The sequence below is a fragment of the Manacus candei genome, unplaced genomic scaffold, assembly GCF_025592945.1.
Source record: "Manacus candei isolate 608988 ecotype Guabito, Panama unplaced genomic scaffold, ASM2559294v1 h1tg000017l, whole genome shotgun sequence".
In the NCBI taxonomy this organism is placed as follows: Eukaryota; Metazoa; Chordata; class Aves; order Passeriformes; family Pipridae; genus Manacus; species Manacus candei.
In genome coordinates, this window is record NW_026138065.1 from 9466360 (window position 1) to 9491793 (window position 25434).

The 25434-nt window shown below is 39.2% G+C and overlaps 2 protein-coding genes across 9 annotated transcripts in view; both read right to left on the reverse strand.

Moving 5' to 3' along the window:
- STRN (striatin) overlaps positions 1-18833 on the reverse strand; it is a 64709-nt gene extending 45876 nt beyond the window's left edge. For 2 of the 5 annotated variants that reach the window (XM_051783042.1, XM_051783040.1), the window contains exons 1-2: positions 18432-18833; positions 6387-6490 (exon numbers count right to left, since the gene is read on the reverse strand). In XM_051783042.1, the coding sequence (XP_051639002.1) occupies positions 6387-6490; positions 18432-18737 (410 nt within the window). In that variant the 5' untranslated portion in view covers positions 18738-18833. The other 3 variants (XM_051783043.1, XM_051783041.1, XM_051783044.1) reach the window with 2 other exon arrangements.
- Positions 18834-21859: 3026 nt separating this feature from the next.
- HEATR5B (HEAT repeat containing 5B) overlaps positions 21860-25434 on the reverse strand; it is a 55870-nt gene continuing 52295 nt past the window's right edge. For all 4 annotated transcript variants that reach the window (XM_051783019.1, XM_051783017.1, XM_051783018.1 and 1 more), the window contains 2 exons: positions 24395-24608; positions 21860-22806 (listed from right to left, as the gene is read on the reverse strand). In XM_051783019.1, the coding sequence (XP_051638979.1) occupies positions 22502-22806; positions 24395-24608 (519 nt within the window). In that variant the 3' untranslated portion in view covers positions 21860-22501. The remainder of the gene's footprint in view (positions 22807-24394; positions 24609-25434) is intronic.

The following is a 25434-nucleotide window of genomic DNA, read 5'->3' on the forward strand; positions in this document are numbered from 1 at the left end:
AACATTCTGGTCAGTACAGAAAAGAACAATGAGGAACAGAACAAAATCAAAGCTGAATGCTCAATCAAAATATTTATCTTTCCTTTTTCAACTATCTGTTTCTTACACCTCACCAGCAGAGAGATGTTACCCTGGTAAAAATATTTTTGTTTAATACTGAGGCTATGTTTACTTTTTCCCTCACCATCACTAATAAAAAGTAATGATTAATCAAGAATTAGGAAATCCTCTATTCTATCATCAACCTACCTCACCAACTTTAAACATTACAATTTTTTTATACAGTCATGAATTCAAGTGACCTTACTGTTTAATCTATTTTGATTTGACTTAACATAGCAAATATTAATACTCTACTTTAATCTGGATTACTGACATATGCTGTGTTCTACTCAATTCCTTCATATAATTTCAGAAAGCAGTTAGTTTTTGTAGCATTTGCTTTTAGTTCATCGGTCTTACGCAGAGTTCCCCTATGCTCTAAGCATTCACTAATTTTCTTATCAGGTTTTTGTTAATAATTTCCTACTTAAGTAAAATATTTGCTAGGTTCACTGAAAGGATCATTCCTTGTACATTTCCTTTTCCTCAGATCTCTCACATGTTCTCCAAAATCCATCTTTTAAAGATTCAGTCTGCAGATTTTTAAACTTCTCAGTATATTTATTTCCATCTCCTAAATCCATGTATGCTCATTTTTTAAATTTCTTTCCCTCTTAAATCACCAGTAATAGTCTTCTTTCCTCTTAGTAAAAGCATTATAAAGTCAGTTCAACAAAATGAGACTTTTTCATTCTATTCACATTTTAAACTGTTAATAGCAGGTTTTTTGTAACTGGTTGCACCTCATAATGCAACAGCTTTTAAAGCTTTTGTTGTTATTCTTTACTTCAAGAGGATAATGCAGATTACATGGTCTTGTACACCACTGGCCCTTAAATCTATTTTAAGGTCAAACTGGACTAAGATTTCATCTTTTGGAAGATCTAACTCTGTATATCACAGTCAGAGATCAGTAGCACTACAGATAAGGCAGAAGAACCGGAGAGGTTGTTCTTCCAACAGAGAGGTAACTGAAGAGCTGAAAATCCAAAAAACCAATACTTATTTTCAATATTGCTGGGAAAGTTAAAAACAAAAAGCACAAAATGACAAAAAAAACCCCAATGCTACAGTCAAACCTGAATTAAAATAATTTAGTACAAATTCCTGTGTCTGAGCAAGTCACAGACTTGAAACAGAAGCATGAGTATCATGTCACAGTACTTGACTCAGTGAACTTATCTTCAGCTACAGTATGCTTCTAAAGTTCAGAGAATATTAAAAAAAAAAAATCCCATAAAATCAATATAGATCACTAACAGTCCATCAAGGAAGTATTTTCTACACTTCTTCAAGAAGCAAGTATGAGATTTATTTTCAGAAACTTTTTTATGGTACAGCTGAAAATATCACAGGTATGAAAGAGAAACAATCTTCTTTCTAAAGAACACTAAGAAAAGGGCTGCAAACCGTGATTCAGACACCAAGACTGGAAGGTAGAGTCTTGACCATTCAGTTATACATATTGTAATCAAAGGTTATCAAACTTCTCACAAAATAACCTTGAATTCTTTTCTAAACAAATTCTGATTATAGCTTATTTCATTAGCACATTTTAATTTAATCTATTTCTATAATAACATCTTCTGCCCACCTGTCACACCTAATTTCACTTTTTCAGAAATCACACAGGCCACTTATTAACAGCTTTAAAACGGCCTTCTGCAGTTCACAGCAGTGCGATACCATCATCACAAAAAAGAGAAGAAGTCTTTTTTTGTGTAAATAAGTATGAAGTAAAATCAATGTTTCTCCAACCTTTGCATCACCTGGTCAAAAACAAGTGGTTTGGGGGAAAGAAAAAGGGAAACAAGTCACAAAGATTTATTATCTGAACTTGTTCAACTTGAATGATTTACCTTCCATTACATATGGATCATTAGCAGTATGCAGAGACAGAGAAATTACTTGAAAATAACTACCTGAAGGATACAACTTCATAGAAGGTATTTTCCATCTGAAAACTAGCCTTCAAGTTGTTTGGAAGAAAGATATTTTGGTACTGTGAAAATACATTGCTGGGTAGATGCCCTCACTAAGATAAGAATGAATATTGGCACTGCTTTGGCTTTTGCCTTTCACTACACAATTCTCCTTTTTTGATTAGCAGTATTTTCTTTGAACTATGTGTCTTCTATGCAAACAGTGCTTGGAGACATTCAACATGGCTGCCACAACATTTTAAGAGCTACTTAGGAAAAAGCCAAAAGCTGTCATCCTTCTAAATTTCCTAAGACTAAGAGCAGTGAAACTTTTCTGAATACTTCACACAGAAAAAAGTCTGACCCCAATCAAAACAGGCCACTATTTCTTGGAAATATCTGTCGCCAGACCTGAAGCATCTAATCCAGCTGTGCTGAGGGAGCCTGCCAAAACATCCGTAGAAGATCTGGGAGCCGACGCCAAATCAAGAGACATAAACAAGAATGACTGCCAGGAACAGCACGGCAAGATATTCTACACAGGGTAGAAGGCGCCAGCCTTACACTGATCAGACACACCAGCGCAGAAAACAACATAAAATTAAATCAAGTGTTTCTAGAGACATGGCTCAGGAGTCCAGTTCTTTGGTTGAAATATGTTAAGACAGGAAGCGAGCTAGACTAAGTGAAATAGGACATGTACTTGAGAGAAACAGTACTACATTTCAGCTAGCTCCTGAAAATTCAGAGGCAACAATGCAATTTACTGGTGGGGGAGTAAGTACTGATAAAGTCATAAAAAGTAACCCTTAACTGTGAGCAGCCTCACACTGCAATCTACTGGGTGTTGGCAAAACTACATCAAAACTACTGTTGAAAAAATGCTAGACTCAACTACACATCAACTCCTTCTAAGCTCTTTGCTCTTTAGTCTATTAAGACTCCAGCAAAAATAATCAGCCTTCCTATGCACACGACAAAAAGGTAATCTCACAATTACTAAAATAAAGGTCAAACATTAAACTACATTTGTCAGAAAACCATGACAATCAGTAAGTAATTTTCTACCTCACCCACCACAAAATGACACGACATGAAATAGAGAATAACAATAATGCTTATGAAGTTGTTTATTTATATTAAAATTTGAAGCCATTTGGTTGATAAAAGAAATGCTGAACACCCACTATAAAGAACAGGAGCTCATAAAAGCATGTTTTTGAGAAAACCAATGGCACCTTCTCCTAAGGGCATTGCAAACATGGGAGTCCTCTGTGCCAGAATTTCATATTCTGTCCCACTACTCATAACTTAGTTCATCTAACTGAGAAACATTTGGTATACGGCAAGCCCAGGACAGAAATGAAGGAATACAAGAATGATTCCCTGCCCCCTCACACCGCATCAACCTTCCCCTAACTTGACAGAAATGTCTTCTTCCTACCTTGTAGGATCTCATTTACCAGCTCTGAGATCCCAGTGGAAAAAGCCAGCATTGCAACCGACTACGGCCTGACCTGGCTGACAGCTGATTTAGGAAAATGCTGGGAAAGAGAGTAGTGCTTCCAAGCTCAGCATGTTGCCATTCTTTGAAGTATCAAGCAAGAACACTTGCTGGGAGACACTTCCAGCAGAAATACAAGACTTTTTCTTCAGAAACTGGCAAATAAAACTGCTGTTTAAAACCACAAACTCATAAATAGCTGTCTCTAGGACACACCAGTCACAAGCATCACATTTACTTACAGAACCATTACACACCGGTACTGAAACTGTCCCACTGGATCAGACCAGCTGACAGCAGCCTACTGACCTGAGTAACAAAGGCTAGTGCCATACACTGCAGAAAAACATACAACAAAAGATAGAAGATACCAATATACAACCTGCTAATAAGAAGGCAGGTGTTTTTTCCTAATCCTGACAGGGACTACTGCTCTAGACTTTAAATGTCACAATTTAGGTGGATTTTACAGATTAAAACTGGGGAACATTTTCACTATCCATATGGGAGTTTAATTTTTGATTTTTTTTTAAAGGTTACAAAGTTTCTCTGATAGCACACAGAAATGTATTAACATAGTTTGATAATTTTTGATTGCCAATTTGTCTTGGTTATGAACATGAAGTACTAGAGATGTCTTTAAGTAACCAGGAATAGCTCCCTCAGTTTTGAAATACAAGAAATCATCACAGAATATATATAACTTAGAGTATATCTTTAACTGAACAAGAACATACTCAATTGTCTCTTATGTGACTCTAAGCCTTGCAATCATGCCTCAAATGTAAGCCTTTCTATAGCAATAATCTGCAATCTCCATTATGCATACATTTGATATTTTTCTTGCTAGATGATAGAAGATCAGTACCCAGTGCCTGGGCAAAAAGAGTATCTACCTTAAGCATTCCTTCAAGAACTCCCCAAAGGGGAAGCAAGTATACTGGAGCCCTGAGGCTACTGCTGGTCAGAAAACTGGTTGCAGCTCCATGTTAGCAGATGAATTGGTTCCTACCAGAAAGAGACGAACTGGATGGTCAAAGGTATGTCTTCTGCTAAAGATGAGTAAATCTAAATGCTATACAGTGTTGCACAACCAATAGCATCCATTTTAAATTATCTAGCAGCAATATCCTAATCCCCATTTGCAAATGTGTATATTTTAAATATTATTTCTACTAACACAAACTATTTGAGAGTTTTATTTTATTAGTATTTTATTAAAGAGAAGCAGGAATTATCTGATAGGAAAATGGTATGTAAGCAATTATTGTTTTGCAGTAGTAACATAAACGTACTCTTTATTCAAGAATTTAAAATTACATTTTACTACTAAAAAAAAAATATAACTAAATTTGGCCTAAAATAAATTGGTTGAACAGAGAGATTTCTGAAAACATGATTAAAAAACCCAACTTGTTTGCCTCAAAGATTATAATAACAGGAAAGTATAGGTAGGAATAAAGTAAACTGGGGACTTCTACTGAAAATCCCCATGAACAAAAAAATAGAACTTGATCAACTGGTAAACATGAACACAGAATCATAGAATCAGCCGGGTTGGAAGGGACCTCCGAGATCATCAAGTCCAACCCTTGATCCAACACCACCATGGTTACTAGACCATGGTACTAAATGCCACATCTACTCTCATGTTAAAAACCTCCAGGGACGGAGAATCCACCACTTCCCTGGGCAGCCCACTGTAATGCTTGATTACCCTCTCTGTAAAGAATTTCTTCCTAATATCCAACCTAAACCTCCCCTGGCACAGTTTAAGACCGTGCCCTCTTGTCTTACTGATAGTTGCCTGGGAGAAGAGATCACCCCCCACCTGGCTACAACCTCCTTTCAGGGAGTTGTAGAGAGTGATGAGGTCTCCCCTGAGCCTCCTCTTCTCCAGGCTAAACAGCCCCAGCTCCCTCAGCCTCTCCTCATAGGACTTGTGCTCGAGTCCCTTCACCAGCCTTGTTGCTCTTCTCTGGACCTGCTCCAGCACCTCAATGTCCTTCCTGAACTGAGGGGCCCAGAACTGAACACAGTACTCCAGGTGTGGCCTCACCAGCACTGAGTATATTACAGTGTAGAACAGTTCCTACTCATTTAATTACATAAAATAAACTAGATATACAACTTATCCACTGCCCTGGTCCTGCTGGCCACACTGTTCCTGATCCAGGCCAGGATGCCATTGGCCTTCTTGGCCACCTGGGCACACTGCTGGCTCATGTTCAGCTTCCTGTCAATCCAAACTCCCAGGTCCCTTTCTGCCTGGCTGCTCTCCAGCCACTCTGTCCCCAGCCTGTAGCGCTGCACGGGGTTGTTGTGGCCAAAGTGCAGGACCCAGCACTTGGACCTTGTTGAACCTCATCCTGTTGGAATCAGACCATCTCTCCAGCTTGTCCCTCACACAATTAGTTTCCAGGAGATATTTCTGTAGAGTCTTTCATATTGAAAAGACAAAATACTTAGCAAGATTAAAAGCTAGTAATTACTAGACTGAAAACAGTTAAGATTTCAGTTGTCACATATTAAACAAAGCTAGTACTTTGAACAAAAAGGGAATACATGGTAATTCTGAGGTACAATCTATTCAGTTAGGTGGAATTTTACCAAGGAAAAAGTATTCTTTATTGATCAACGATGAGTTTTATTAGCATGTTTTGTAGCAGTATAATGTTAGCTATTGTTCTTACTATAACGCAGACATTTAGACTACTGGTTTTATTTAGTATAATATTATTTGTCAATTTGAGAACTGAGTATATACAGAAAAAGTATTTCTTGTTTTTTTAAAATAAAGAAGAGAAATAAAGTATTCAGAATTTCTTCATTATGTGCTCATCACTAAAGCAGCATACCTTTCCTGCTTAAGTGCATATTCCAGCATTTTGATTCTTCTCACTAGATCCTTCTTCAGATTTTCCTGTCCCTTCCTTTCACCTTGAAGAAAGGCAATCTGGGCCTGCAAAAGAAAGGGTTCAGTTTAGAATCAGCTTCCTCAAAATCATTCAGCATAGCTCCTAGGTTTGTGTGTCTTTCCAAGTTATTTTAAAATTTATTTGTAGAGTTCAAAAGAAATCGGCTCACTGTGTTTCATAAACATTAAGTGCTTACACAAAACACTGCAAAGATAAGCCTTCTAAACTGCATGCTTGTTACAGATCAAAAACAACAAGGAAGAAAAGATAAGAAATAAAACAATTTTGGTTTGTTTGACAGAGTTTATTTCCTCTCTTGGCAAAACATTCAATAAAGGATAAGGAATAGATAAAATAAGCAAACAAAAAGCCTTCAGTAGATAAAAGTATTTACCAACAATAAGCAGAAGATGATGACAAAGTATTTCTGCTCACTAACTGATGTATGGTATAATTAGTGTACTGTTCTATAGATACGTGTTAGCTACATGATACTAGTAAAAAAAATGTAAACCATGTTCAACTAAAAGAAAAATAAAACCCCATTTGTAATACAGTGTTAATTATGATACTTACTAAAACAGGTTAAAGAAAGTTCTCCAGAAATACTGTTATTAAGACAGGAAAAAAAAAGGGAAAACAGGGAAAGGTATTTTGGTGGGGGAGACAAAGAGAGAAATGGTACAGAAGTAAATAAAGTCAAGTAGAAAATACACAGTTAACCTTTATTAACTTCCAGCACAGAGTAAGTATTTAGTTGCCTGTGAAAAGTCTCCTTCAAATAAAAAGTCATGACAAATACAAGATCCTAATTCCTAATCCTAAAGGAAGAACTACCTGCTTTTGTACCTAATGCTCAAATCATGTCCCTTATAAGAGGCAAGTTCTTGTGCTTGCTCAATTCATGAACATACTTTTAGACAGAAATATCTACAGGCAGTCACCACTTCATGCCTCAGCCTCACCTGGCATTGCAAGCCACCTGCCATTTTCAGGATCAGAAGCTTTCTGTCACCTCTGAAGCAAAGTGTCCAAGCATCTCATCTGTCTCTTGAGAAGTATAAACAGGATAAAAGGCAACTGGTCTAGACCATCAGCTGTTGAACATGAAGACCAATAAGCCTTTCATTTATACAAATGCCCACTGAAGGTCTGTAAGTGTTTTCTGTAGGCACTGCACTCTATACCAATCTCTAGGGAAAGTCAGGGAGAAATGAGCAGGAATATGTTATCCTCACAACCTTGCAAGCAGTCCCCAGATAGTTTAGTTAATGGAGACAGTCGTTTCTGAAGAATAATTTATCTGACTGCAGATTTTTACTCCAAGGCGAGGAAAAACAGAACTTGTAAATGTCATTTTCTCTCCATCAACTATAAAGTGAATGCATACAACTAACTCGGTTGAATTTTGGAAACCAGACAAGATGAATCTTACTCTAAAAGGCCACTTGTTGGTGGCCATCTATAGCAGCTGCTCTAAAATATGACACCAGCTGACATAATTTTATTGCTCAAGTACAGCCAGTAAACAGCTTGACAAACACCTGAAGGATCTTTAACTGCCAGTCACCAACTAGAGCAGCCAGTTTATGTCAAGTGAAAAACACTGGCTGGTCTCCAACAAAGTCAGTCTTCAACTTCAATAAGGGAAACACATCTGAATTAAAAAAAAAAAAAAAAAGTCAACTGAATCAAAAGAAAGGCCTCTTGCTCTGGCATCAAGCTTTCTTTCCACTTAACACTTGAATTGGGATGAACAAAAAACTACAATTGAATTCTAATGTTCATTTTACACTCAGGTTTAAAGAAAGGCACAGAAGAAAGAAATGCTGGTGCTAGAGTCAGCATTTCCTCCCCTGAGGAATGTAACTGTGCAAGAAGCATGTCACCTCAACAAGGTCACCATCTGAATAACAAGTGGAACGCCTCAAACACATATAACTTAGTTTGCAGTAACTGTGCAGACACCCAGATTCTCTCTCCCTGTCTCCAAATACACCCAGCAGAACTAAACATTCCCTTCTAATCAAAAAGTGAGAGAACATCAAAACACACTTTTCAAAACAGTAGAAGGTGATGTAAATATGTATTTGGCTGGAATGAGAAAGATCATTCAATGCCATCAGGACACAAGCTGATATGATCTATGATGTGACCTGCTGTCTTCAAGCAATTCTAACCAAGAATAAACTGAATGAACACACTGGAATAAAGCATTTTTTACCTGGCAGGTTGGCAAAGGACAGCCAGTAATGACCCTGCTCATGCACTGCTATACTACAAAGGTCAAACCAGCATTACCATGCTAACAACTGAGGCTAAAGTCATCTTCCACTGGTAGCAGGCTGAAAAAAATAAAAAATGCAACTTCTCAGTAGTTTTGACAGCTTACTTTTGTAAGAGGGAGAGACATTAATGGATATGACTAAGAAAGAACATACAACACCACCTTCACGTGGACATCTTTTACTGTCAGTAGTACATCAATGCTCTTACTGATACTTATAGCTTTTCTTTTTCTTGGACTTCCATGAAATCCTTGTGTTTCTTACTCAAAAAGTATGCAACAATAGAGTCGAATCCACAAACCAAGTCTTCAGCCCCACACAAGCTTATTGCAAGGATGCTTCAGCGTTACTGAATATTTTACAGATAGGTAGTTTTACTGGTAAATCAAGAAGCAGAGAATAATTTTGCTCTCTCCTTGGAGGCTGCACAGTTTCTAGCATAGCTTGTTTATGCTTTTCTTCAAAGTAGCAGCCTTATGCCCAATACTCACTATTTTTGAGAAATTCTGGCTCTGAAAATGAGAATAGTTACAGTTCATATGTCTTAAGCAAACTTAATTCTTTAGAATGTTTTGCAATTAACTGAAAATGTGCAAAGGAATCTAAATGTTCATACCATAAATGAAACATTTTGCAGTATAAATGAAAACTGAACGAGTACACTGAGTTTAAACAGCTAAAATAACAAATTATGACATCTAGCAGTGTTTTCTCAGTCTCTAGAACAAAACAGCGATAACTCCAGAATCACTATTTCAAATCAAAATACATAGACAACACCTGCCTAAATGTCTGTGTAAACATTTAATGTGTAAGCGGTTTGCGTTTAAATAGGATGAAAAGTATAACTGAACTGAGCAACTACAGTTTTCTTATAACTCACACGTAAATGACAGAATTTTATCAATAGTTTGAGACTCTACAGGCCACTTGCCAGAGCTGCAGCTTTAGCACAAGTCAAACCTGAAGCCTGAGTGAGCAGGAGAGAAAGGAGATGCACTTCTGCTTTGAGTGATCTGCAACACTGTTCTACACTTGTGCTTGGGCCACTCCTGGGAAGGTTTGCCAAAAATTTCAAGAATTTGCAAATATTCCCAACGAACAGGTTCTGTGACAACTGACCTTCTAACTAACGAGGTTAAAATGCATCAAGTTGTAAGCTAGTCATCACAAACCTCAAAATCGCCTACGGAGATCACGCACAACCTCATATTGTTCCTTGCCTTATGGGTGGGGCGCATCTTGTCCATAAAGCACCCAGCCCCGCTGGCTCCGCAGCAAGGAATCAAGGCGGCATCCGCCTCTCATTTATTCCAGGTTAAGTGCTACAAGTTACTGTATTCCAGCTCAACTGTGAAATTAAAATCAAGAGAGTAGGAGAAAGTAAATAAAAAAAAAAAAAAACACACAAAACCAGAGAACATTGGGAAGAGAGATACCTGGCACGGTCTATTTCTGTTGCAATTGTAGAGTTCAGTATTTTTTTTCCCCATTTTATCTCACTGAAGTGTTTCATATTATCAACTGCAAGAAAACTTAGAAGTGTCATACACATCCAGTCTAAATTACTAGCACTGTAGCTACCTTAACTATTCCACTTCTTTATTGAGAGATTTTAAAAATAACATTCGTTCTTACATTAAAAAAATTTCTCACAGGCAACAACACTGTTGTTTTAAGAAATTCCCCAAAAGACTCTAAAGTCATATTACTGTGAAGTAGACAAAAAGGTTTTAAGTAGCATTGGGTTAGAAACAACTTTTTTTAAAATGCTGCTGACTTCTTAATACAGGCTTAGGAGGCATAACAATATAATCAGATAATGAAATTGCATCCATCCACTCAATGTTTAAAAATTTAAACTGAAATCTACACTTCCTAGAATCAGCAACCACAACTACAAGGATGTTAAAAAGTATCTTATATCTGGACACCTTTTTAGGCTGACACCTTGACACTACAAAACAGCATGAGATAAAGAATATTTATCTTTAACAGAAATTGTTTAAAAATAAACATACTACAACTGCTAAACAACTGATGCATGTTTAATATCAATTTCTATCAGTTCTTGAATTTTACAGTTATTTCAAGTTGAAAAGCAATTTAACTTTTTTCCTTCTTAACACTTAAGAGCTATAAAAAGCCTATTCTTTTCTTTAAAATATTTATCTTAATATTTTAAAGTAAACCTCACTTCAAATTTATAGGCACTTGAAGGTCAATGGGCATCATTTGACAAAGAGCTACAATTCTCTATATAATGCTTCCATAATTCAACAAGGTTTTCACAGGTCAAGAGAAAGAGAACAAAGGAGGAAAAAAACTGTAAGAAAAGTATTTTAAAAAATATGCAGATGGCTAAAATAACAAAATACATTACAGAGATTAATCAATCTGAAACAGTTGTGCTAACCGGTCTACCAAGATCTGCCAGAAGGATTCTGTAGGCTGCCAGGGTACTCAGTATTTCAGATTGTAGTTGGCTCACTGAAGCACTGCATATTTAAGTATATTTGTAAATAAGCGTAGCATGCCCAGGGGGTGAGAAGAAAAGAGATAAAAAATAGGTAGGGGGGAAGGGGGAAGGAAAACATCAGTGGTCTAGTACAACTAGCAAACAATTTTTCAGGCACCATACTTAACACCACAACACACACCTACTAGCACTCTGTCAAGAGAGGCTAGGAAGCTTTCCTAAGGGCGTGGAGCCATTTAAGATAACACAAAAGTGAAGTGGGGTCACAGGCTGAAACAACTGACAGCATCAAAGCATATTTAACATCACCCCACACATAAGTACTTCATCCCATTTATTCCAAACACACTCATGCTGGACGATAACACCTCATGGGACTAATACACAGTACAATCTGCTACTGGTACATTATTTCTGTTGGACTTCTCAGAGATGTCCTAAAACTGGCATCAGAGTTAAACCCTGAAAAACCACCGAAAAGAGTTCAAAGATTTAGCTCACAGTAATAAAAGATGGTTGAAAATGCCATTTACTTACATTCTTCATCTCTTTGAAAACATTGTTTGAAAAGAAAATTCAGTAAGACTGAAAAACTCCTAATAAATGATCCAGAATAAAAAATTATTTCACAATTTACTTCTGGCAATATCTTGATTACTAACATAAACATCTCAAAAACAGGAAGACTTGTCTTTCCATGGTTTGAAGTGTTTTACTAGGCAGACCTCAGAGAGTTAGTCTTTCTTCCATCCACTCTTCAGTGCTGCCTTTCACTGTTCTGGTAATTGCAAACATCAAAATAGTTTCTGAGTTAGCCAAGCAATGTATATTCGGCTTATTTAATCATTCTTCATAAGCAAAAATTCTCTCTAAACCTCCAATAATTTTTGTGGTACACCTACTTAAGGGGTGAGCATTAACTTTTTTCTTGACCCGAGAGCACATTGCATGTAGACTGATATAAGCACAAAAAGAGTGCAACTTTTAAACGTGATGTTGTAATTCTATAGGCAACACTGAAATGACATGTCACAAAATAATCACATATTATGAGCTGGAGTCTAAATTGCAAATGCTCAAATTCCTTTCCACTTGCTGTACAAGAATGGCAGAAATGCAGTGACAGCAGTCAGCACCAGAGTTGATAAACAGACTCATGGCCCACATTTAAACTGAGACAATGGAAGTTCACAGGCTGAATGAATCACTTGGGGTATGGCAAGACAAGGGAGAACAAATCTGGAGGAGATTTTTAGATTTGGCTTCAGTAACAAAAAGAGTCGTGAACCAGACTTGACCACACAAGCATTTGCAGAGGCAATTGGTATACTCCTATTCCTCACACCTACATCCAGGATCAGCTACTCCTTGTATTCAAGCATGAATTGCTTGAACCACCCTGAACTGACTAGGACATCAAGTGAAACAGATACAAAAATAAATCAGTTTGTTCTCACCTCCTGTTTACGAGATTGGATATGAATATCATGCATGCCATTTTTGCTCTGATGCTTTTGCAATCCTGTCCTATGTGACTGCCCTAAAGGGAAACATATTCCTGGCTAAGAGCAGAAAAAATGCAGTCTTTCCACACTGCGATTTTTAATTTAACTTCTTTGTCACTGGGCTATTTTCAATATATTCAATACTAGTGAGTATATAGCAAACTCTTTTCAAATAGGAAAAGAACATCTTCTAGATGAATTCATCTACAGGCCCATACAGTACAGGTCACTCAGATAAAGTGAACCTTTGTTTTCACATTTCAGAGTATTTTTATTTCTAGTGTATTGTCTGCAAAGCTTGGATTCTGAGCATTCTGAAATGATTCAGAAGAGTTGTTTCAGGTATCTAAGCATTTCTCAGCATTTAAAAAGACAACAAAACAATCCTTAATCTACTTTAAAACCACTACTTGCCACTTTTTGGCTAAAAAACTTAGGAGGACTTGACAAGGCTTGGCAGCCTTGTAAAGCCAAATATGTGAGTAGGTTGCTGACCAATAGCTATTTTCTCAGAAAACTGTGTGCTGATAACAGTTTTAGTTAAGGCTTGGTATTTGTACAGTCTTAGTTCACTCAGCAATAAATTAAGATGAACCAAAAGTCTCTGGAGATACATGTGACCTTCCTTGGGGAATTTTACACAGCCTGTTCTAAAATTAAACAAAGTTTCCCTGTCTACTGAAATGTCAATAAAGGCTAAGCTACATTTGCAACTTGTTGTTCAAACACTCCTGATGCAATAAAACGGACGAGTCAAGACTTTCAACAGAAAAAGAAGGGCTAAAATTTGAGTAGGCCACAGAAATACCAACTGAAATTATAAATGTACACTAGTAAAGACACAGGATATTTCACCATATGCTAACCTGACACTGAAAACCAAAGCTCTCCATTTATTCCATTTTTGCTTAATTCAACAATTCTATAGCAAATCATGAAAAATATAAAATGTTCTGCTTTTTTTTAAATGCAACTTTCTATCAATATTTACAGCACTTTCCTAAATTACTTAGGCCCATTTAAGAAACATGTTTTCACTGCACTTTAAATTATAGGTTTAATAGATTTGAGAAGAATGGGAATATCTGATGCTAGGAAATAGTCAGATCATTTATGCAGTTGAAAAAAAAATAATCAAACAACTTTAAAAACCAGGTACAAATGTGCAAAGAACCAGTCTCATCAGTTTGTATTTACATTCTGCTTCTACAGATTTCTATAATGCTCTTTCATCACTGAACATTTACTGCCACTAGTATCCCGGCTTAAATAAAACAAGCCATGAGAGTTTATCAATGAGTATACTGGAATTAGCCAGCAAACATCAATATAAGCAAAGAGAAGACCACAGAGGTTTCTCTCCTTTGCTTTACACGAATTTGGCAAATAGAAAGTTTGCTTAAAAAGTTTGCAAAAGAAAGGATATATGATAGTCACCAAGACCCATTTAGCACCATCTTTCCCAACTAAACACAGCTCAGTATTCTGACCATGGCTTATTTTCTTCTGCCTTTCTTTTGATTTATCTGAAATAAATAAAACAATTAAATTGAAATTATTGCTTCTCTGGAGTGGCGAGGTATTTAACCAGAGTTTTTTGTAGTATCTGCCTTAAGAGAAAAAATTTTACAGAAGACTTCTACAGCACTTCTGCCAATTTATCTTTCACAGCAAATCTCAGAAATTTGACCCACATCATCATATTTGAAAATATTATACAGAATTTCTTCAAATTGTATTTTATCTTCTATTTTATTGGTTAAACCAAATCTTCAGGAGTTTTTAATTAACTTAATAACTGATTTCACCAACTCACTGCTCATTACTTTTTCTGTGAAGAACAACTACAGATTACCCAGCTATCAGAATGATTTTTAACTAGAAACTTAATCCAACAAGAGGACTGTTATCTAAAAGCCAACAAACTGTAAATATCAACAATTTCTGAATCAAGTAACGAATGTCCTAAACCACACTATAAATAGCCACAGCCATCTGTCTGATTTGCCCCTTCTCCTCATTACTTTAACTTGTCTATCTCCAAGGACACAATCTTACCATGTAACGTGCCTGGTTTCACTGTCTGCCTCTTGCAGGAGGAAAGCAGCAGCAAGGGGAAAGATCACCATCCGTGACCCCCACCCAGAGAGCTAACATTACCAAATCTGACTTCCATATCCGATCTCAAGTGCTTATCTGTTATTTCCACCACATTCCTTCTATTACAGCTGTTTGCTATCATTTAACCACATTTTATCTCATTTCATTATCTCTTTCCCTATCGTTTGGGTAGTGTTTTCTTTTTCTTTTGGCACTGTCCTCCAAGGAATATTTTTAACAAAGTTGTGGAAACACAAGCACATTGTATCCACCCATTCTCCCTAATTTCCTTGCAAACCTTTTCAAAGGAAAGCTTACCCAGGAAAAACAATTTTCATGTAATGCTATCGGGTCCCACCACTCCTATGCAGTCTACTACTCTAAAGAAACAGTTACTAGTTAGAAGAAATTAAAACGCAGTAGTGAAGAGGACAAAAGCTGGAAAATTCCCTGGCAGGATGGGGGCTATACACACAGTTACATACAGCATAGCAGTTTGTTGCAATTTAGACCACTTGCGAAATGCAGAGAAATGCCAAAATGTGTGAAACTGCATTTTTTGCCAGAAAAATGTTTGTCAGAAGGAAAACTTTCCACAGCAACATATGCATTGCTTGCAAAGACAAAATTTCTAGTCAAAACAAAAGCCATACACACACACACAAACACACACAGAGGCCTTCCAAGCTCATCCAGCCCTGAAGCAGCAGAGTCTGACAGTATTGTCACTTGCTGGGACAAGGACGGGCATTGGCAGCGCTTGGCTCTGTGGGGTCCCAGCCACAGGGACAGAGTCCTCATCGCTCTCCCCTGGGGGCAATGGCTAATTAAAAGGGAAATAACATCCACAACCATCACTCACAACCAGTCAGAAGACGTATGGTTCAGGCAAGACACCAACATGGAAGGCAGCTCAACCGTTGCTTGCCTCAAGCAAAGACACGGATTTCAGCGCCTTGCATATGCATTTGATCAAACCCTTGGCTATTTTGGGATGGGCTTGTCCAACACATAATGACAACTCTGAAATGTTTCAGAAACACAGTCCAGAAAAATGCAGAATGAAAAAAATCTAGAGTTTAAAACTCTTGCAGAACTGGAAACCCTTTCCTGTCAACTCTCCCAAGCAGCTGCTAGAAGAACCTAGGGAAAGGAAAATTAATAATTTCTGAAAGATATGAAAATAAATTATAATGCCATAAAGCACTGTTTGTGAACATTTAAATGAGGATTAATAACGCTAGTCTTTATTCTAGTTAATTACTTCACAGGGCATCATGAAAGTCTATTCTTAGGATAATTTTTCAATCTGCAGATGTCAAAGTACTGTAAACAGAAAGCAAGCATTAAAAGTGAAATATGTAATCAGCAGATAAGCATCTAGGGGAACCCCATATGAATCTATTTTCCTTCTTACTTGACATACACAGCTTACTAATGATGCTTGCATAGATATAAATATTGAAGTTCTCTTTCACTCTAAATGAGGAAGATTATACAATAGAGGCAACAATAATTTCAAAAGGTTCAAGAAAAATAATTAGAAAATCAGAGTATACATGAATACTTGCCAGGGAAAACAAAATATAGGCACTGATGGGAAGAAAAACTGATGGAGATGAAAGAAAGCTACCTCTAAGAAACTAGATGAATTGCTGGAAAAAATTATGGGATACTAAAGCCACCATACAAAATAGGTCCTTTGCCACACAGCCTCCCAAGAGAGTGGATAATCTAGCACTGGAACTTGCATTGGATAGAAGACTAGTAAAGTACAATGGGGAGCACTGCATCTTTATCTCAACAGAGAGAAACTGCCCAACCTCAAATTTCCATTATTCTGTTAAACATTTCCAAATATATAGACCAACAAAAGGCTTCAGAAGGAGCACAGGACATTTAATTAATGCTGCTCATCCTTCCTGTGTACATGTACAATTTCTAAAAGCCATCCTGTAGTTGCTGAACCTCTAACAAACCTCTCACATGGATCCAAGAACATTCATCTGCAAATGGTCACAGCAGACGTTTAATGCCTGATGCCTATAGAGAGAGCCAAGAATTTTGCACCTTCCTGAACATGACTCTGCAGTAGATAAATGCTGTTACAGCTCATGGCACTGCCAGCCACAGCTAATTATAACTTTATTGAGATGTTTTGGCAAGAGTCAAAGGCATTCAAGCAAACAACTTCTGATGGGGTTATCTGTCACTGATAATGCATGACTTTGACAAAGTTTAAATAATCCACTTCTTTCCTCTATCTCATCCATAACATCAAGCTTTTGAGGGATACCTGGGGAAGAAGGAATGGCATGCTAGCCTCTCTTGAAGGGAACTACAAATATGCAAAGTGTTATTACTTTTAATACACTGGCAGAATTTCTTAGGTCCTGTAAAATAGATTTTTTTTCTCAAAAGCGATATTTGATGTCTGTATCAGCTATGAAAAAATGTCAAGATATTTATGAGCCTCCAGTGGATGTTATTCTTATAGATAGCTAAGTTAGTTACTTTCTACATAGTAATTACTGGATGTAGTGAATAGAAACATGATTCAGTTACTAACAAATTTCTCATTTAATCATTGCAGTTAACACAAAAATTACTCCCTTGTCCTCATGACCACTTTATTTAAATTCCTACAAGGAAACCCTCAGCAAAGAATGTCACATCTTCCACTCTTCTCAGAGCACTTGTTTGATGTTACCATACAAAGTACAATTAAAAAGATTAAAAAAAAAAAAGCCCAAAAAACCAACAAAAAACAGAAGTGGCTTGCATTGCTAAACAGACTAGAGACTCTCTTGACAAAGACAGTACTTTCAAGGAAAAGACGTAGAAAGAAAAGAGATGGACAGGAAGCAAGAGACAAAGAAAGGAGACCTCAAAAGGAAAACGAGTAGACACTTTTCAGTCTCAAACATGGCCAAATGAGAATCAAACTGTGGGCTGCTGGTAACATGGGCAGCATTAAGGTTTACAACAGAGATTTTCTAGTAAACAACGCCAAAGAGGAACGAAGGTTGCACTATCGACTGTTATTGGAGTTCATGCAACATACCCATCACTGAAGTATCTGACAGCAATGGCTCTAGGCCAGCAGTTCAGAAGTTCTTTAACCACAAGATCCCTATCAGTCCTTTCACGCACTAATGAGCGTATCAAGCCCATCGCTTTTCAACCGAAAACACCACATAACGTGTCCCACAGCACCGAAGGGGCTCCGGCGGGTCTCACGGGCCAGGCCCGGGGGCCGAGGGACTGCGAGCCGGGGGCAGCTGCGGCACGACGGGGGCAGGTTTTAACAGGGGGTTACGAAACTGGTGTCAAGTTTGGGCGGCCGGCCCCGAGGGGCACTCGGAGAACTGCAGAGAGGCGGCGGGAGCGGCCGCTCCGGGCCGGGGCCGCCACGTCCCGCCCCTCGCCCGGCGGCGGCCGCCCCCGGGGACAGGGAAACAGCCCCGGCGGCCGCTCCCTCCCGGGGAAAGGAACGAGCCATGGCAGCGCCCAGGGCGGCCGCGCTCCTCCGGCTGCCCAGGGAGGCGGGATACCGAGGGGGAGCGGCCGGCGGAGCCGGGGGCGCGGGGGGGTGGAAGGTCGCGGGTGTTACCTGCAGCTCCGCCCGCTCCGCCTCCCACTCGGCGCGCTCCGCCTCGAAGCGGCCCCACTCGTGCTGCAGGAAATGCAGGATGCCCGGCACGCTGTACTGAGCCCGGGACGCCGACAGCGGCGCGGCGGCTCCGGAGGCTGCGACCCCCCCGCCGCCGCCGCCTCCTCCCGCTACTGCCGCGGCGGCCGCCGCTGCCGCCGCCTCGCCCGGCTCGAGTCCCGGCCCGCCCGCCGGCGGCGGCAGCAGCAGCGCGTTGTTGTTGTTGTTGTTGCTGAAGAAGACGCCGGGCCCTGCTTGCTCGTCCATGGCCGGGCCGGGTCCGCCTGGCTCCCGCCGCTCCCGCCGCGGAGGTCCCGGCAGCACCAGCACCAGCAGCAGCAACAACCTGGGCGCGTCCCGCCCGCCGTCACCGCCTGACAGCCACCCCCACCCGCCGCTACGGCGGCCCGCGGGGGACAGCGCGGAGGGCAGCCCGCCCGCACCTCTCGCAGCATCCTGGGAAATGTAGTTCCGCTGGAGGGCGGGGAGGATTCCCCGATCGCCGCCTTCTCCCCACACCGCCCTTAATTCGAGGGATGGTGTTCTGGCGGCTGAGCCTCAGCCCCGAGATGGAGACCGGCAGGGCCGCTGGCAGCGCGCCCCCGGGACCGGTGGGTTGGGCAGGGATGCGGCAGCGGCGGCAGGGACAGGGCAGCTCCTGCTGCAGCAGGAGCACAGGGCAGTGGGCACCTCCAGCTCCGAGCGGGGTCTGAACGGCTCGGGCACTCCCGCAGCCCACCCCGGGGACACGGAGGGCAGGTGTCTCGCAGCAGTCCCACATGCTCAGGTCAGGCCCTGCTCTTTCAGCCCCTTCTTTTCTGCTTCGGCCCTGCTCTGAGCAGTGCTCGGCCTCATTGCTGAAAGCTGCAAATCCTGCCCAAGGCTGCAGGGGTTTCTTGAACATGCTGGAAGAGAGCAACACAAAATTTTTCAGGAATTGCCACGCTGCCTGTTCCCACATGAGGAAAGGGAAAACAAGATCCTGTGAGGCAGAGGGCGCAAACTGCTGGCAGCACTGCCCTCTCCCCCTCTCCCCAAGGCACAAAGAGACGAAGTTGGGCTTGCTTTCCATGCCATGTGCAGACCAGCACCAGAGCCTTACTGGAGACACAAACACACTGCTCCAACAGGCTGTACCACAGGTGTGTGGCAGATGGCACATGCCACCAAGGAGCTTCCATGAGGCTCCTGCGGGCCCTGAGAGTGGGCCCTGCTTGTGCCACTCTCGTGTCCTTTGCCATGCCCCGGGCATGCAAGGAGTGCCCCACTGCTTACTCAGGCTGTGTTTCCTGTTTCCTTCTGGCTGCTCCAAAACCGAACTTGCCTGCTTCATAACCCTGCCCTCGGAGTTAGAGCTGTGGCTGGTGGGCGACCTCTTTGGGAAAGACAACTAAAGAAGCTTCCAGAGAGCAGAGGGGAACCAAAGGGAAAGCACTGAAGAGGGACTGTGCTACTGGAGTAGAACAACAAGGCTCACTCAAAAAGGAAGGAAACAGCAGAGAGAGATGAAAGATGTGAAAGGGAAACGGAGCACATTTAAAAAAATCTGACAAAGAAAAACAACAAAAAGAGAGTGACAAACAATAAGCACTACAGACATTTCGAGTTACTTCAGGGTTTTTTTAATCAAATGAAATTTGGTGCCAAAATATTATGTAAAACCACACAGTTATACCTTTAGTATCAGGAGTAAGCAGAGAAGCAAATGAGGACTAAACTGGGGAAGGATGTATACAAATGAGAGTTGTGCATGTTGTAGACAGCCACACAATATACAAAGAAAAACCTCTCCCTTCTCTATCCCTCTACTTCTATCTAGTACCATTTTCCCTTCTGCTAACTTATTTCTCTTTTTCTACTGACTTAGTTATGCTTGATTGCTACACTTCCCTCCCCCCCCTCCTTTTCTGAGTTTTCAGACATCTTGTCAACTAGAGTCTAACCAAAACTTAAAAGTGCTCAGATAAAAAGGTAAACAAAACCTGATTACAGTTAAAATCATTCCAAGAAGTCATTATTTACTAGACTATCTGGTGGGGAGGAAGAAATCTAAAACAGGTTATAAACTTGTTTTCTTAGTTTTACTTGCAAAATGTTTGTCTTCAATTTTGTACTGAAAGAGTTTCCATACACTTTCTCTCAAATGTTAAACAGATTTAGAACTTCTTCTAAGCAATACAGCTTTGTAATGCTGGAAACACATAATAGAAAGTGATATATTTTAATCAATTTAATTCCCACTACTCATACTAAGATGAAAAAAGTAGTGAAACTACTTTCTTCCTCATGTACAGCATAATGTTTTTACTTCTACATATATCTTTACTCCTATAGAACAATGGAACAAGACTTAGAAGTTAACAGCTTTATGAAAAAAAAATTGAGAGATTAGAGGATGCACCATTTGTTGTCATCACTTTAGTATTAAAATGTTCACTGTGAAATGAAAGCTTTTCTGATTTTATGTTAAATATTTTGCACACAGCAAATGCAATAGGGCAGAAGAGCATTGTCTTGACCATTTTGCATAGGTACTCAAAGGGATATTAGATAAGGTCTTACAGGAAAATAGAAAGCCCAGAGGCAAGTGACTATGCAAAAATAGCGATCTAAAAATATCTCAACCAGCTATGAATCCTGATCAATTCTATTTACTATCCCTTTGTTATATTTGAGGTTGATGCATCTGAAATACCCAGTTTTTACAGAGTATCCAGAAAAACATCAGAGATGAAACTCAACAGGCCTAGCTGAGGCCTCTAGTTATGTAGCTTCTCTCTATAAAGCAAAATGTATAGAAAGATCCCTATAGAAGCCCATAAATTCAACAGCTGTGTCAAAAAATTCACGTAAGTCAGTCTTGTATACACAAGAAAATACATGGTTCCACACTTCTGCCAATAGGAAGGGCGAGGCCTGGCAGCAGACAGACATTGGGAATCACAGCACTTGAGCTCTAAGCTCCAAAATCTGCAGACCAGACTCACCCAGATGCAAGGGGAGTCACGTGCTTTTCAAAAAAGAAAAGCCTGGTAGGGGAAGGAGAAACTGGAGGAGCCTGACTCTCACTGGTGTTCTGCCCCCTGAGTCAGTAGAGGTTCAAAGGACTCCAGTAATTCTGCTTGCAAACTTTATCAAGGATTACAGGTATGATATATTCACTGAGACTAAAATCTTGCAGCAAGGTCAAATATGAGTCTGGACAAAGGGCAGAGCACTGACTCATCACATACTCAACCAGTGGCTGGCAGAACAGGAAGACTGCAAACACAGAGCACCTTACAAGGGCCAAAATCTACACCTACAAAAATGCAGATAGCAGGCAGTTCTCTTTATAAACTCAATTTCCAATGCATTCCCTTAAATTTTATCTTAGAAGAGATAGGGGATTAGATTCTTTGCATCCTTTATTCATTTTCAAGCATGGAAACTAATTTGAAAGCAATATACACCACATAAATAAGGACAACTCATTAAGACAGCATGCTTGATCATTCACTTTGAGAAAGGCTGAAAATTTTCAACTCTTTTGTTGTGTTTTTTTCATGCAAGCTGAGATGATCTACAAAGTCTAACAATCTCCTTCCTTACTTTGTTTTTAAAAGGAAAAAATGCATACTTCTACACTTGAAATTCCCCACGGTGCAGGGTAAGTACTTCATAACAGTTTTTCTTCTTCCCTCCGTCCCCACTGTGCTAGTGTGTTGGCACAATGGTAGGATAACAATCATCAGATTTCAAAAACCAGTGGAGGGTTTGGGGGAGCTTTTAAAAATAAATAAAAGTATTTAGATATAGAATAATCCTTTTGTGGATAATTTATAACAGAAATTCATAAATATGATCACAATTTCCTAAAAATCTATACAAACACAAGTAACACCACTTCCCTTGTAATGCATGGATTTCAAGTAATTACACAAAGCTCCATTAGACAGCCTTTCACATACAAATTACACAAAATTAGACATGTATGCAGGGATAATGTAATGCTTCTGACTACTTAATGGTCCAAAAATAATAAAAGTAATTCAAAAAAAGCTAGTTTTCAGTTTAATTGTTGGGGTGGAATGTACTGTGGGTGGTGGTTGCCTAGCAGCTGCTTTTGCTTTGCTGGCCTGACTTGCTCGGACTGCAGTTTCTAGACGTGTTTTTAATTCAGGAGCAGCTCCCATTACTGTCTTGAAAGCACGTGGGTAAAGTGGACCAATGTGCATTAGATTCTGAAGTGCAAACTCGTGAAGATCCTTAGATGCTGCAGATGCAGAAGCGAAGGCATTTTCATTCAGTAAATAGGAGATCAGAGTGGGAACGAGAAGGGCAAGCAACTGTACTCCTAAAAGTGAAAGAAAAAAAAATTGCCATATCAGAGAATAAAACAAAATAAAAATAATTTTATCAGTTACTAGACTGATAAGGGTAATCTTGTTTTCAAAACTGACAATAAACACTGTAATTAAAAAATTATCAAGTAAAATCCAACTTAAATGTAGATGTCTTCCTGTCCTTTCATCACTCAAACCTTTCTTACCAGAATTGTGTTTCAGACTTCTATTATTGTTCATTACAGTTATGTTGATCCTGACACTTATTTAAAGATGCTTTTGCACCATCTGATTGCAGATCATTGATAAAGATTATAAAATGTAGAGTGCCTACCATATTAAAGGGTTTCAAAACACTTTTCAGGAAGACAGAAACGTTATTCAATCGAATCTGAGTATCGGCCTCCCCAGTGAGCATAAAGTGAACCACTATTAGTATGCAAATGTTCACAAAAAAGTCAGGGACAGTTTTCTGCTGTTATATTACATTATATTAATCTGGAAGATTCTAATCCAAAAACTAGCACCGCAGATATACTTGGCCTAGCATGACCTAATGAGGCCAAAGCTCAAAATGGCAAAGGGATCAAAAGGGTTGACCTTCAGAACAAAAAAGGCAGCTGAACTTAAACAATAAGGTAAATTTTTGTATCTAGAAAGGCTACAAGTATGCCTTCGAAATGTGTAATAGGCTAATTGTACATTTTAAGCTCAAAGAACTTAAACATTAATGGTAACTCATTTATCTAAAATTCTGTAGATTATTTTCCCCTAAAGGTTTTGACTAATTCATACTCAATGGGGTGATTGTCTCCAGACAGCAAAAATCGGATGTTCTGTTTCGTCATTTGCTTCAGTTTCTCTCTCATTTTAAATGTCTTTCAAACATCTGTGCCCAAACCAGAATGGGGCTCAACAAATTTAGTATTTTATCATCAACAAAAAGAAATACCAACAAAGAGTATGCTGAGGGAAAAATAAACAAACCACGAAAACCAAGCAAAAGAAAATCCCACAAAAAACTAACAGTAATATTTTTACAAGGAACTTTATCAGCATTTGAATTCAAATATCTGCAGAGTAAGTCTTCAGAGTGCACATTGTTCCAGTTAGAGAATAACTAACTTAAATTATAAATTGTGTATTCTATCTACTGAAGCAAACAGTAGGTTTCATTTACAATCAAGATACTCTGACCAGTACTGTTCAACGTTTTGGGCTTTTTAGATAAACTTTGTTGAGCTGGTAGAAGCAATCTGATAGAAGTCCACTAAAATAAGTAGAAGTTAACAATGAGAAAAAGTAAACATAAACAGTGTGAACTACTCATTTCCAAACAGAATAAAACATCGCTCATTACTGCAGTTCATGTTCAGAATTTTTTTTCCTGCAATCACCAGAAATGCAAAGGTTGCAGTGTATCATACTGTATGTGCTATCCAAGTTCATGTATACAAAAGTTCTAGTACTGTAATTACAAAAGCATGTTGCGCACACGTTCTGTTTGTGACTATGCCATCAAGTTCCTAACTGCAAGTTTCTGATGTTCAATATTCTATTTCAGCATTACACATTTCTCTAGAAAACATAAATACTTACTATTCTGCTCCTCACCAAGGGCGACCAAAGTTTCAAGGACTTTAATTCCTTCCTGGACTGCTAAAAGCTCCAGGTTGTTGTTCGGGCGGCTCCTTTCCACAGCTTTCAACTTCTCAACCATGATAGGGGCCAATGAATGAATATACGGAGTTGACAGGGCACGATTGGTGTGTTGGAACACAGAAAGCAGAAGCTGGTAACACTTGGCTTGAACCTAATCAAATCAAAGATAAATACACTGTCCTCAAAGTTATTTGTTAACTCACAGAATTCTAATAAACTGTTATCTATAATAATAATAATAAAAAAAAAGACTACTAAAGGGGAAGGAAACATACTGAATAAGAGGAAAGCAGCAACGCAGTCCATCTGCTAAAACAGTATTAGCCCAGTTTTCAATAAAAGGAAGGCCAATTAGAAAGAACATGCAGGTACTAAAAAGCAGTAATAATATAAACTCAGAGAAAATAAAGGCATAGTTAATGTCATACAAGTCAGTTACACTGGTTCACAGTGAACTACATCTTTAAGTCTCAGAACCACCAGTTCTAATAGCAGATGAATCTTCAAAATCATGATATTCTATTCCAATCCCAGAAGGGTAACACAGCCCATAAAAATTACTCAGATCAAAGTGATCTTATTGCTCTAACTCAAATCAAGGCCGTAGCCAAAAGTGTCAGGCCTGTCCATCCTTCCTTCTCATTCCCCATCTTGTACTGGTAGTAGCATAGGAGTATACAGGTAGCCATACGTGAACTGGATCACAGAATGCTCTCCTTGTCTTCCTTCTATTTTTCTTTTTTCCTCCTCCCTCTCTGCAGAAAGCAGAGATTATTAATGCCAAGGTTTGGGAAAATAACTCACTGATGATCTTGTTTAGATGAACTTATGAATACTTTTTTTTGGGTGTACAATGATCTTCCTTCAAAATTGCACACAAATAACCCAGAACTTTGGAAAAGTAAAACCCCACACCAAATAAGAGGATAAAACATTGCACATGTTTTCAAACTGCACTAAAGTCTGAACAGGATGAG